Source organism: Opisthocomus hoazin, chromosome 5 (assembly GCF_030867145.1).
Source record: "Opisthocomus hoazin isolate bOpiHoa1 chromosome 5, bOpiHoa1.hap1, whole genome shotgun sequence".
Taxonomy (NCBI): Eukaryota; Metazoa; Chordata; class Aves; order Opisthocomiformes; family Opisthocomidae; genus Opisthocomus; species Opisthocomus hoazin.
Genome location: NC_134418.1, coordinates 78,074,129 through 78,088,673, shown reverse-complemented (window position 1 = coordinate 78,088,673; position 14,545 = coordinate 78,074,129). Strand labels below are relative to the sequence as shown.

The 14,545-nt window shown below is 42.2% G+C and overlaps 2 protein-coding genes and 1 pseudogene across 2 annotated transcripts in view; 2 read left to right on the top strand and 1 right to left on the bottom strand.

Annotated features, from left to right (window-relative positions):
* Positions 1–2,607: 2,607 nt before the first annotated feature.
* Positions 2,608–3,261, top strand: LOC104334125 (claudin-22). The gene has a single exon (XM_009939707.1). The coding sequence runs from the start codon at positions 2,608–2,610 to the stop codon at positions 3,259–3,261; it is 654 nt and encodes a 217-aa protein (XP_009938009.1).
* Positions 3,262–4,492: 1,231 nt separating this feature from the next.
* On the top strand, positions 4,493–12,269 carry LOC104334126 (claudin-22-like; annotated as a pseudogene).
* Positions 6,004–14,545, bottom strand: part of WWC2 (WW and C2 domain containing 2) — a 102,912-nt gene continuing 94,370 nt past the window's right edge. Inside the window, exons 22-23 of the mRNA XM_075421817.1 lie at positions 10,737–10,864; positions 6,004–8,700 (exon numbers count right to left, since the gene is read on the bottom strand). Coding sequence (XP_075277932.1) covers positions 8,634–8,700; positions 10,737–10,864 — 195 coding nt within the window. The 3' untranslated portion in view covers positions 6,004–8,633. The remainder of the gene's footprint in view (positions 8,701–10,736; positions 10,865–14,545) is intronic.

Here is a 14,545-nt window from a genome sequence, read left to right as displayed (position 1 = left end):
TTTAAGTACTGGAAGGCTATGATAAGGTCTCCCTGGAGCCTTCTCTTCTCCAGGCTGATCAGCCCCAGCTCTCCCAGCCTTTCCTCACAGCAGAGGTGATCATTTTTGATCCAGCCCTCTGATCATTTTTGTGGCCTCCTCTGGCCCCGCTCTGACAGGTCCATGACTGCCCTGTGCTGAGGGCTCCAGCGGAAGGACAGAAAGATGTCCGCAGATGTTTTTTGTCATGGCAATGCAACAGTGCACTCTGGGCTTATATTTCAAGTTACCCTGAACAGTAGGGCAGACAGTGGTGGGATCTCTGGACTCCATGGTAGAGAAGGCCTTTCAGCTGGTGCTGAGCACAGCTGGGACACAGGCCCATGCAGTGTGTGTGTTGTGGTTGCTGCGTATTGCTGAATTCTAGCCCTTAGGATCTGCAGTAACGCTGACGTGTTACCTTCTGTGCAGGCATGAGTCTACCAAAATAAAATTATCCTGGGAATAAGACATTTTTAGATGTGAGAGAAAGAAAGAAATAACGTGGGGAGGAAAAATGGGAAAGAAGGACAAGGGGGAAAGGATTAAGGCAGTTACTGACCCCAGAATTTACATATCTCCATTCAGCTAGAAGTTCTGTTTTTATTTATGGGTTTGCTGAAACTTTCATAAGATCAGTAAGTTCCAAGTTAAGGCATGTCAGACCTTGTTACTACTCAGGCGACAAGGCAAGTCCTACCTGTTTCCCTCCCACTGGAAGAACAAGGATTCTTTAATAATCTTGCCCAGGACAGTATAAGGAAGCTTTACACTCTCTAAGTTAGTGCATGGTTAACAGTAACTTGCAGAACTTAATTGGCCGATCTTACTGATGCAGTAGTCTGACTGCTTCTGATGGCTAAAGTTTAAAGGCTGGCATACTGCTCCAGCTGCGGCCAGGATTAGTGGAGTGAATGGACTTCACATGCCCGACCTTGTGCTCGCACACGTGTTGACGCTAGAATTAAGAGCAGAGAAGAAAATGTCAAAAGTTCACAGAAGAGAAGAAAAACAGGCTTCCAGTAATAGTCTGGCAGTGGATGGCCAAAGTTAGAGCCTTGCTTACATCAGTCTGTTCATGGTGTTGTCAGTAACATCCTTGGTGATTCCTGCTCTTATGCACGGTAAGTTTGTGACCAGGTGTAAGGCATTGGACTGGGCTGGTACACAGGCAAAGGGAGAATGGATCACCTTTCCTTGTGTTGCCTCTTCACAGCTTGTGATAGGAAAAGCACAGGGGTTGAAAATTAAGATTCGGTACAGAAATGAGGAAGAAGATGTCTTCTCACAGTGAAATTTCTTAATGATACCCTTCAGGAATTTTGAAACCTTCAAAAGCAGTGTTGTGTTTTTCCATCACCTGATAACTCATTTTGAGCAACTGAGAATTAAAATATGCGGGTGATAATATAAGAATTAAAGTATGCACGAGCTCATCTAGGAAATAAAGTCAAGAAAGCCTGGAAAGTGTCTCCGGGTCATACACTTGTGCAAGTGTCCACACTGCCCAGCTCCCTCCCGTCCAGGCTGGGGAGGGCAATAGCAGACAAACGTTCTCGTTGCTGGCCCAGCAGGCAAGCGCGAGCGTAGCTGACCGGAGAGGAGGAAGAAGCAGGGTTTGCTAATGGGGTAATGGTGTAATGGTATCTTGCTTTGATCAGAAAGGCACTAGGCACTCCTGGCCCGGGGAGCACTGAGTGCCAAATGTTGTTCAACATGAAGCGTATACGCTCTGCACCATCTGGGACGTGGGCTCTAGGAAAGGGGACACTGAGCTGCTGTAAGCTGCTACCGTGGTGTTGCTGAGGTCTGGGGGCGGGTAGAGTTTACGCTGGCTGATGGTCCGCCTGGGTTCATTATGGTGGAGGGACATCTAGGATTTCATTTTCTACGGTACTGTCACCATGCCCGTCTCCTTTTCCCCTTAAGAGTCAGTCAAAACAAAGCCCATTTTAGAAGAAATGAATGTAGAAAATGTGAAACATAAGGATCTTTTACAAAGCGTCTTTTACAGTGCTGGGGACATAAAACAGGGCAGTGGAAGATAAGCCATTATGTATGTTGAGGAAGTCTAAGAATAAAGATTATAGGCCAACAGTCTACTTTTCTTTACAAGGCCTTGATTTACATCCCTGAAATCTCAAATTTAGCTATTACAATGAAGTCCTGTTGCACACAGAGCTGACTTTTTATCACCACTTAAAATCTAATTAATCCGTATTGAAGCACAAAGATTTCTGTTGTGTTTTAGGGTGAGGGGTCATAGAGCCCTCTTTGTTCATCCTCAGGCTTGTAATCATCAGGCACTGGGATATAATTTTACCAAGCAAATTGGAAGGTAACAGATCAAATCCTTATCGGAAAGCCTAACTCATGGTTTAGTGAAGTCCTTCGTCCTTATGTGAAACTTTATATTCACGAAGAACAAAAAAGTGTTTCAGAGCTTGCAAAGGGTTAATAGCAAGGGCTTATATTTGGGGCAGGAGAGAACTAAAATCATCATAGCTTCCGACATCACTGCGGGTAGCGGTTGTTACGGAACTGCTGGGGAGCCCTTCCTCCTCGAGCTTTTGGGACTCTGCTCTCACAATGGCCTTGGTCCATCGGCCAGTGGTGCAGTTAAGTGGCATCCTGCTCGCCCTGTTGGGCTGGGTCCTGTCCTGCCTCACCACCTATCTGCCCCAGTGGAAAAATCTCAACTTGGAGCTGAATGAACTGGAGATCTGGACCATGGGACTCTGGCAAGCTTGTGTTGTCCAGGAAGAAGGAGGCATGCAGTGCAAGGACTTCGATTCTTTCCTTGCTTTGCCTCCAGAGCTCAGGATTTCTAGGATTTTGATGTTTCTTTCCAATGGATTGGGGCTTTTGGGCCTCTTGCTCTCGGGATTTGGGTTGGACTGTTTGAAAATTGGTGAAAGACAACAGGAACAAAAGAAACGGCTGTTGCTGTTTGGAGGAATGCTCTTCTGGATATCGGGGATTACAGCTGTTGTCCCAGTTTCTTGGGTTGCCCATTCCACAGTCCAGGAATTTTGGGATGAGAATATACCAGATATTGTTCCCAGGTGGGATTTTGGGGAAGCGTTATTTGTTGGTTGGCTTGCTGGATTTTGTCTGATATTAGGAGGATCCCTACTTAATTGCACAACTTGTTCGACAGAAGTCCATCTGTCTTCGGTCCGTTACACAGTAGCAGAGCAGCAAGATCAGTGTCAACACTTGGAAACTGAAACTAGGCCTTAAAATGGGAGGTTTTAAGCAGTACAGAAAGACTGCCCTGTCTTTTTCAGACCATAGCACAAGCCAGAAGCTTGTTCCAGTAGTAATTCAAAGGATTCTTTGTTACCTGGCTGATTTCCTAACCTTAAGTCTGTTTTCTCCATCACTGGTATTGAAAGGCAGTGTCTTTTCTCACCTGCAGAACTGTTGAAAACTTTGTTTCGCAGCAGAATGGTGAAGTTTTCATAGATGGCGCAGAAAAGGTGCTTTTGTTTTCTCGACTGCACTGTAAAATCCTGAAAATGAATATGCATGTTCCCTTATAGCTTGGCTTTTAACCAAAATATGCTTCCTTTTCATATGTAGCGAATTAAATAAGCCTCAAAGCTTGACTCCCTGTTGCAATTTTCCACTTGCCTAGTAAAAATAGTAATGTACAAACCTGAGAGTTTTCACATCCTAAATAGTCCAAAATGCATTCATTGCATCAAACTGTTTTCTGTGTACTTCGAAATTGTTGTGGTAGGAAAACTGTGGGTTTCTGAAATTCTAGCATGCCTTGCAGATGTCTTTTTGTGCACGGGGTGTGACCGGGTGGGCGCTTCATAGCTGGCAAGTTGTGTTTGCCCAGTCTAGCACATTAGGCCGCCCATACAGGCTATTCTAAGCGTTTCTGGCACCTGCATGCTCTGTGCATCAAAAATAGGCTGAGAAATGCTGCTTTAGGAAAAAAATCCTTGCGCTGTCTTCTCCAGATGCAGGTGTTTAGGCATGGTGCATCCTATCAAAGGCTCCTTAAGCTCCATTCACCCACAGCAACATGTTGTTCTGAACGTGTAGCCTTTGACTTTAAACAAATGACATTTAACTGGCCACAAGGCAGCTTCATTTGCTGTAAGTAGAAGTGTATCACTGTGACGTTAAAACTTAATTTAAAAACAAACTGTGAGATGCCAAAACTAGCGGGAGGGCTGTACTGCTTTAGCAGATTGCTGGAAAGCAAAGTGTATGCTTTTCTTAAAAAAACCAAAACTAAGGAAAGGCGAGCCCAGCTGTGGCCACACCCTTCAGCTGCTGGTTTCCCACACTGCCTCCCAGTCCCCCCAGCACGCACATGGACCCAGGCAACACACAGCAGGAGGGGGAGGAGTAGTTCATGCTTTATAAAACCTTGGTTGAACTTTGGTTTGTGTTCGGTATGACACAGAATTGAGCAGAATGGAGGCCACAAAAGCCAATTCTGTGACTACTAAAAATGAACTTGGTCCACAGCCACAGGCTACAGTTAGTTGGATTTGAGTTGTCTGTACTAGGATGGATTTTAACTGGTACCTGTAACTATTTACCAGACTGGAAAAATCTCAGCTTGGCCTTAAATATACTGGAGCTTTGGACCATGGGACTCTAGCAAACTTGTCTAGTCCAAGATGTAGGAGGAACACAGAGTAAAGATTTTGATTCTTTCTTAGATCTGCCTCTAGAATTCAAGATTTCCAGGATTTTACTATCTACGTCAAATGGACTAGGACTTCTAAGCCTTGTGATCTCTAGTCTTGGTTTGGACTGCCTAAAGATGGAGGATATAAAGCAGATGCTAAAGCAGCAGCTGGTACTACTTGGAGCAATACTCCTGTGGATGGCTGGAGTTCTGGCCTTAGTCCCCGTTTCTTGGGTTGCCCATATGATAATCCAGGAATCTGGGGATGAAGACATCCCAGAGATTGTGCCCAGATGGGAAATGGGGGATGCACTGTTCAGTGGCTGTTTGGGGGATTTTTTTATAATTCTAGGAGGATCTCTACTTCTCTCCACAGTCTGCTTATCATCTGACCATCAGTTACCAGAGCAGTATGCAATGGCAGACACGCAAGACACCCATCAACATCTGGAAACTGGAAATAGAAGACTTTAAAAAGGGCAGATACCAGGTTTTCAGATTTCTTGCTCTTGCATTACAGTAAGAAAAGTCTGCTGAACAGACAGGTTACTGTTTACAAGATTGTGGGGAGGGATTGTTTCTTACTAAGCAGCTCCTTTAATCACTACTTATCAATTAATGTAATTAAAATTGAAGGTGAGCTATGGAGATCTAAGTCACCACTGTATTTGTCCAAAATTTGATCAATTGTTTTTGTGTTGTTTTTTTTTTTCTTTAAGGATAAGCGAGTATAAAATTTTTAATCTCTAGGCATGCATGGAGAGTTGACCATCTTTTAAATGGCAGAACTCCTCCTGGGGCTGCTTTAAATGTCTTTTTTACAAAAGCAGTATTAGTTTAAGTCCTGAAGCAGCGTGTAGTGCCAGTTCGACACGCATTACAGAAACCATATCTCGTACAACGCTGAGAGAAGCTCCCTGGGCCTGCATCATTTACACCAGTGAGAGGCATCAGCCGTAATGCCGGGTGGTACAGGACTCCATCGCGTGTGTGTCAATGTATGACTGGATGCATCCCTGCGCCAGCCCCCTCGCCGAGGAAAGGCAGCATTTCTGAGTAATAACGAGAGGCTGTCCAGCGCAGAGGTGACCATGTTCACTGCTACTGCAGTTTTTACTTCATGAATGTAAAGAACTAACTTCGAGTATATTAATCACTTTCTATATAACTTACCCTAAGACTTGTCAGTGATTGATGTGAACTTTCTATAAATTGCAACGGTTTATGTTGACAAAGCTGTAGCAACCATCTGTTTCTGCAAAGAGAGTATAAAGACACAGAACAGCAATAAATGAATTAAATAAAACAGTGGTCTGGAAAAGAGCTTTGTTAAAAAATGTATTTTCCAATCACTGAAACAAATGGAAAGTGCAGAGACAAGTTAATCTATGTGACGTATTTGCATACTCTTACAGACAAAATTAGAACAGAAACACATTCAGAATATAACCTGATTAAATATTTAGTTCAGTCCTGAGCACTGGATATTTAATACAGTATAAACATAGCAATAGTAAAAACCAAAAAAAACCACAACACCTTACAATGATTTGATTTGTGTTCTATTAAAATTTCTGCTAAACTTTGCTCATTTGGCTAAATATTTTTGTACCAGTAATATTTAGATTTTTATATATGCAACTGTAGTGACATTGGTACCTGGAAATAGAACTAATTACATTCGTTATACCCTGCTGTGCAGAGTAAATTCCACTTCAAGAGTAATATTTACGATTTTGAACTGATGGGGGTTTATTTGTATGTATTATTTTAGCTTATTCTATTGAGTGTTTCAAGTGTGAATAATCTGAATTAGTAAAAAAACCCCCAAAACTCCAAATGCAGAATTGTTAAAAGCTGCCTATAAATATGTTCAACTTTACCAATTCAGAAAATGAGGAGCATGAATATTTTTAAGTCTCTCATTTTTAAATGAGTTTTGCAAGCTAAAGCCAGCACTACTTTAATTCTGACTTCGCCTCATGCTTACAAATCGGATGATACTTTTTTTTGAAAATTGCTTGACACGTGAGGAGAAACAGTTAATCTGGCAAGAATTTAGACAGCTCTAAATATTTTTCACAATAGCATCCTTAATGTCCAATATTTGTATGGCCAGAACTGAACTATATTAAACAGAACATAAATAAGACTGTAAATAAATAAAAGAAAAATCATAAAGTACACCTCTAAACATCATTCTACAAACAACTTATATAATCAAATTGAGAAGTTGAAACTGTCAACCTTCATTTCACCTCTACATTAAATAATTCCAGATTTGTTTTTTTAAAATTGACCTTTCAGACATGAATGCTGTCTTGAACCCAAGAAACAAAAAACAATGGGGCATTCATAAAGGATGTTCAATCAGTCATCTTGCCCAAAATAGCATGTTTGGCTCTACGTGGACGTGAACTGATGTCTTTGTGCATAAGAAACCCCTTGGGTGTTACACAGACCTCTCGTCACAGAATTGTCACTTTGAAGTTGAGACAACTGCTACCACGATGTGGTTATATTTGCTTCCATTTTCTCACCAAGTAATTATAGCCTTTTCGAGAGCTGAAGTCCATGCATGTGCGGCTTGTTGTTTGGGGAAGAAAACGTTAGCCAGTGAATGAAATACCTCTGAGTGCAACATATTCAGTAGAAAATGGAATAATTCTGTTAAGCTGCAATGTCCACCTACTTACACAGCACCCACAGAAGATAAAACCTCAACTGCTTTCCCAAAACCGGGCTGCTTCAACACCAACCTGCAACGCGCCAGACTCCTTACAGAGTGGATCCAAGGCGACGCTGCTTCCTCGCAGGCTGCTTCATGTAGGACAATTTTGAAGCAGGCCGTTCACATCTCTTGATTAAACCTGTGCATCCACAACTGCGTACACGGTCAACTGTGTGTTTTGAAAAATGTTATTTATTGTACTGAAATATGTGAAGACTTCTAGTCAGGAACTTTTTTGTTTTGAGAAAGGGTTTACCTTACCAACAAGACTTCTGATATTTGAGTTAGTACGTGACAGATTTTTCTCCTGGTACAAATACTTTAATGAAAACATCTTCATATCTGTAAACCTAACAAATACTTTTACATACTCCTCGCTGGCAATAAGACAGCCTCTAGGACACGAGATTGACATAGGGAAACTCTCATTTTTAAGGGTACGGTGGATATAACTATTCCAATGTCAATGCTGACATCATGAATTCGATTCAGCTTCCAGTTCAGAAAGCAGCTGCCCCTTTTGGTAGTCTCGTAGGAAGTTTTTAGGGTTACTTGTCTGCCTTGCCTTTCTCACTCTCCCGCAGATGCAAGAAACCTTTTAGTGCAGGTTAAAGTACTGTACATTCACCAAACTAAACTCTGAGCTCTGTCTCTTCCTACAAAGTATTAAAAAACAAAACCAGAGAAATTTGTTTTCAGAAACAAAACTCCAATGTGGGCGATGAATCGAATTAGCAGCTGTTGTGAGGCAGCCTTGATGTTTTAGAAAGGAGCTTATGTTTGTGGTTAACTTTTATAGTTTAAAGTCACACTCTTGTACAAAAATATTGCATGGCAAAACAGCCATCTTCACAGTCTGCTCACATGAAAACAGTGAAAAGATAAACAATCTTCTGTTGAACGTCATATTTCTCAACACAGTGCAGTTCAACAGGATACACCCTTAGTACTGCCTTTGTTCCTCTGTTCCATCTTTACAAAATAAAAACACATGCAATACATACAAACTGTACAAAATCAGCAACAGTATACCAAAATTAATCTACTTTGGTTTTCCGATGGTTGGGTTTTTTTGCTGTTTTTTAAGCATACAATTCAATTCACGCTATTTTACAAATAAACATATCAATAGTGAATGTAAAATAGAAGATCTTTAAAAGCTGGAACTACAAAGTTCATCTGAAAAGAGATGAGCAAGTGGAAAAACACTTCAGTGAAAATCCATAATTATACATCATCAGCTGGAAGGGCTGGTATACTGATCTTTGCTCTTGTGAAGTATGCTATCTTCTCCCTGAAATTAGAAAAGAAAACAAGTTATTATTTTACTATTTATGGCATGACTCCAATGTCATCTGCTGTACGGTTGCTAATGTTACAGTGCGGTTCTTAAAAAATATAGGTTTGGAAAATATACAGTGAGCAAAATACACAGTGAATTTATTTACAACAAATGTGGTTGCCAGAGCATTGACATAATTCCCTTCTTAGGCAGATTTATGTAAAAAGTAGCTCCAATTTTGAAAAAGAAAAAAAAGTAAATCAGTATTTCATTAATAACTCCAATGATGAGACTGAAATATTGATCTAGTCATTGGATTTCCTAGGATGATGTTTCAGTGGGGGGATGAAAAGGCAAAATAAAACATTTTATCCTGACACGGGAAACGGGGGGGGGGGGGGGCGGAAATAAAATCCTTGTGTCTGGGCAAGACTCGGAGCAGCAGAATTGTCAACCTGTTCTCTGGTTGCTTCCCCTGTGCTGCTACCATTTCTGTCTCCTATGAACCGAGAGATTACTGAAGTGTAACAAGTTCATGCAAGCTGGTCTGCCAGCAGCCTAGGAAGCAGATGATAAGTACTGGGGGCTTGAAAATGAAAGCTCAGAAGAGTCATTCTTCTTGAGAGCTTCCAAAATGCCCCTGTGTGATCAGCCTGTGAGGCCACGGCACTGCAGCCAGTCCAGCTAGCAGGGCACATGCAATTCAGCCTTCGCAAGGAACTATTGGCCCAGCAGACAAAACCATGTTTTCCACTGGTGAAGCCCGAGTTCCCTCCAGAAATGGCAGCTCAGAGCCAAGTCCGCTAAGTCAGCTGCATTCCTCAGCTAATCGCGTGGTGGTTAGAAGATGGAGGAGAATGGAGTCTTACTCTGCCCTTCTTGCAGGGGAATGAGCTCTTGTGCGCTGCTACACGTTCCCGTAAACTTGTGCAGCAGTCTGCCTGTGACGACTGTGAAATGAGCAGCACTGACCAGAACGCTTTCTCAAGACTTGCGCAGAAAGCGAAAGCTGCTTGAAGATGCTCTGGATCTCACACTGAAGATGAACAGCTCAGCTGTAGCGCTGCTTTGCTGAGGAACCCCTTTCCTTTCTCTCCTGCATCACTGACAGGTGTGGTTTGCAGTGTGTGCCTCCCAGGCCCTGTTTGCTTATGGACTTCTCGAACTGCTCGCAATGCACTGGGTTAAAAAAGGAAAAAAGTCCTCACACGTATTAGCAGCTAGCTTAAATTTCCTATGCGGGAATTCAGAAATCAAACTTTTAAAATGTGTGTTAGTGACAAAAGACACTAAATTAGCTTGCGGTACGGCTTCTACATGGAAGAGTAAGCACTGTATTTTTCAATCAACAATTTCATATTTGTTTTCATACAGAAGCGTGGCCTATGGACTGCTAGCCTGCCACTTACTGTCCAGCCTTTTAAGAATTTAGACAAGTCAGAATTAAGGCTTGAGACAGAAGGTGTTCATTCTCGCTTATGCTAAGCAAGAACACTTGATTAATTGCTTCACGTAATCGGCTGCTGTCCCCACAGCCAAAAGGAGGAGGGAAACAAGAAGGAGGAGGGATTCAAGATCCCTCTTGAATACCAAGTTCTGAGCAAGGCACGAGCAGCCGTTCATCCGATTCCCGATGAGATGTATGCTGTTCTGCTGTTCTGCTGCTCCTCGCGGGGCAATTCGCTTCAGGCCACTGCCGTCGCCGGGAGGATCCACTGCTTGCAGCCCGCTGCCAGCGCGCCACGGGTGAGGGGAGCCACGGCGGTGGTCGCACACGTGCCCGCCCGCAGCAGATGCCACGCAGCCATCTGACGCTTCTCACCCTGCTGCCTTGCTGCCCCCGCAGCTCAGCTCCTGCACCAGCCAGCTACGGAGGCCCAGTCCTCTGAAACTCCAACCTGGAGCTATGTTGGAAACGTGTGATGTTCTGTGCAATTCAAAGGCGTGTGGCTTTTTGACCAATATTACAGGGCATGTCGGATTATTTAGAAATAATTGATGTTACTTCACTACATTCACAAAAGCAGGAGAAGCAGAACAGGCCGTACCTGAATGACTGCACCTGCAGCGGCACTTTCTGGCTCTGCTCCCGTAACCGGCACACGTCCTTAGAAGCTTTCCTCATCAATTTCTTAGCACTTAAACCTTGTTTCTGTTCTTCGTTTGACTGTTCAGCCTGTAAACGGGACAAATAACTGTATTTAGCTAATAATGAACAACTACTCATTTCAAAGAAATGACAAATTCTCCTGTGTCAAGCAAAACACTTGGCAGGGTTAGGTTTACAGTTGGACTCGATGATCTTAAAGCTCTTTTCCAACCTACACGATTCTGTGATTCTACAAAAATCTCTACACAAAGGGTCAGCAAAGCAAAAGACCGACAACACAAGCCTCAGCCATGGCCACAAAATTAGATAACAGAGCTTTTCCTAAAAAAAGAGAGCAAATCCCACACCATCACAGGAGGCTACTAGGTATGACACAGTTTGATATTTGTTAGGGCTATAGTTAGACCATACCTAAATTTGTATGAACAAATGTTGTCTATCCAAGTATCTTTTTAAAACTGGGAAACAGTGATTCTCTTCCGATGTAAAATACTTTTATTTCCCAATGAAAGCTCTCAGGAAAGTTGCCTATACCTAATCTAAAATGACAAAGAAAATAGAGAAGGCCTGCTCTCAGAATACACTTTTGAGTTTTGTTGACCTTGTTAGCAAAGTTAACATTCATGGACTCTTGTGCTTTTACTCATGACATGACCCCTGCTTTGCACCTGAGACTCACTTCTTTCGTTTGCCTTGTAGCAGTGGGAAAGCCATGGCAAGTGAACAGAACACCGGTGGTAACGAGATCACGGATCCTTCTCGGCGGGAGCACTGCTGGGCAGCTACGTGGCCACCTGCACGCTACGCTATTTCTGCGCCTCCGTATCGCGGGCTCCGTTACACACGCCTTTACCAAGCACCGCTGCAGCGACAGCACAGCCACGGCTGTACCGCCCACCATTCCGGCGACAGACTCCGACTAAGAGTTGCATTTTGTTTTTTAAAATAACTTTATCGAGGGTTTCTGAATGCCTGATAATGTGAACGGCAGCTCTTTTTAGGTGGGCAGTCACCTGGATTTCTCAGACAAACGGCCACCGTTCATATGCAGATGAGTCCCCTGACACATGCGTTGTCACCCCTGTTACATGCGGGGTGCGCAGCACACCCAGTGCCACCTCGTTTCATTTCGAGACTGCAGGGACTGTCAGACAAATGTTATTTACTGCATTTTGAATTTTGCCAGCCATCAAAATTTAACAGAAGCAGTTCACATTCTTAAACAATTTTAAAAACTCTTTAGAGGTTAATTTTTGATTCTTAACTTAGGCGCTTGGACTTGAAAATGCTGTTCGGTTACCTTACATGAAAACACACAGCCAAGCCAGAAACAGTGATCTTCAAAGTTAGCTTGCAACTGAGGAGTTCTCGTCTCCACTTCTGAATTCAACCCAGCAGACTCATAAACAACAAAACCAACTAATTCAAAAAAGTTAGTCCATACTACGAGTTGCATACTGGGTATTTATAGAAATCCGCTCTCAGCAGGACAGTGGTACCCTCCATCTGTTGAAACACACTCCAGTGTGAAAGTGTTTTACAGGAAAGAGCAGCACCCTTTCAAAAACTCACTCGATATCCAGTCAGCTTGCACTGCTGTTAACTTCTTCAGTCCCCAACTCCAAAATAGCTATGATTTTAAAATGAAATTAACTTAGAAATATTGTTTTTGATATTAGTTAATGAACACAAATTTGCAATCTACAACTGGTAGTGTATTAATTAATTTTACATATGTAACTGGCCATATGTTTTATCAGCTCCCCTAGTTAATATTTATCATCAAAGCACTAGACATACAACATTTCAAAATTTTCTAATTTTATGTTTTCCCTAACTGTACACGAGATTCTTGCGACTGCTGCATTTCAGGTTAACAGCACAGATGACTTCTTTGGTTTAAGACTCTCTATTACCACGTAGCCCTTTTTCATTTTTTAATCTTTTTACTTTTTCAGGATGCTCTCAGAGAAACTTTGATTTCAGCCCCATGTCTCTAAGGGTATGCATGTGACAAGGTATGTACCTGACCAGGTTTATAGTTACATCATGTTTCTTGAGTGATTTATAAAGATAGTGACTCCTCCATCTAGATGAAATACAGAAAAGCATATTAATATGTTGGCTATACATTCACTAAGTGCCCCAAGACCTGGCATTTTTCTGCCAAAAATAAGTGCCAGCTAGGAATCTCTGTATGTGCACTTAGCTTAAGTGTGAGATAAAGAAGAAACACTATGAAAATTACAGCTGAAACACTAACTCCTGTGTTGCTCTTCAGTATTTTTTGTATAGAAGAATGAAAGTGAATCTAAAAAAAAAAAACATTAACTGTGCTAAACACCAAAACACTCAACAAGGACGGATCTGTGGTATTAATGACGTAATTACAGATTACCTCTATTCAGGAGATGTATCGAAAAGAAATAAAAAAGATCTTTACAGGTGTCTTTTTTGGACATACACAAAGAGGAAGTACTTCAGAGGACACCAGGTGTCTGAAAACTTACTCGTACGAGGATTTAAGACTCAAACTTTGAAATACTGCACGATTTCTCACACAAATGCAATCTAAGCAAGATAAAATGCTTCTGGTGCACAGAATCACCTGCTGTTTTCTGATCTGCAGGTATTAGTGGGCTTTGCGTACTTGCTGTACTTAGGAAGGTGTGGTAGGGAAGGTGTGGAGCCCGTGTGTTTGGCTTCAAGCAGAGTAACTGCGTGCTAGGAAGCGGCCACTGATTTTCAACACCTCCCACATCTGCGGTTTCATTTCTCACTTGAGACTCTCTCAATTTCTCTGGCACTTCCAGCTGCTGCATTAGTCTGCGCCATTATAATGCCTGCAGGATCTACAAAATAATCTATGACAATGTTCTCCAGGCTGCTGTGTTTTGCTAACCCAAAAGGAAACACTGACAGCAGAGCACAGCACTCGCAGGGTTGTTTTGCTCCACAGGGGAAGGCTGCAATGATTTTAAGGGTAAAAATATTTCTGGAAACTTTGTAAGCACTCTTCAAAGAGGTGGAGTGGCTGTGATCATTGTTCTGACTTTCAGCTTGGAAAGGAGAACTTCAACGCTGTGCTGCAGCCTGCATATATCTTAGGAATGTATATTATTACCCTTATTCCTCATCGCAGTGCGTGTCATGGTGTTGATCACTGACAGCAGAGATAGAAGATATGACAAACTTATCTGCTGCCTTGAAAGAGCCAGCTGAAAGAAGAAAGCAGAAATCCAAAGGATTTATAACATCATGTTGCAGAGGCATGCTCTACTCTAGTAGGAATAGCTTTAGAGTGGGAGCAGTTTTAAATAAAATAGACAATTAAAAATTAACATTTCTATCCCACATCCAGCATTAGATATAAACTATGAACTTCTAAATAAATTTAGCTATGCTTCTTTTATATGAACCACTATTTTTATGCGTTAAAACTTAGAAAGATCAAATTCATACAATGAATTCAGAGGGTAAAAAGCCACAGTTACACTGTGCGATTTTGAAACATTGTGCTGTCTTACCCCATTTTGCCCAAGGGTTTTTCAATACACTTGTCAACGCTCAGCCTCAACTCTGCTGGTACTTTATAGTCATTTTTGAACTCCACTATCTACAGCCAACAGCAGATGCCAAGGAAAGTGAGGCAGGAAGACAGAGAGGACAAAACAGGGCATAAACACAGAGCTGGGAGAACGCGTTGGGGAAAAGTTTTGTTCCCCTAAGCTGTCAGGTGGTCAAGGA

Excerpts from the sequence above, each read along its gene's own strand:
- LOC104334125 (XM_009939707.1), top strand. The coding sequence starts at position 2,608 with ATGGCCTTGGTCCATCGGCCAGTGGTGCAGTTAAGTGGCATCCTGCTC.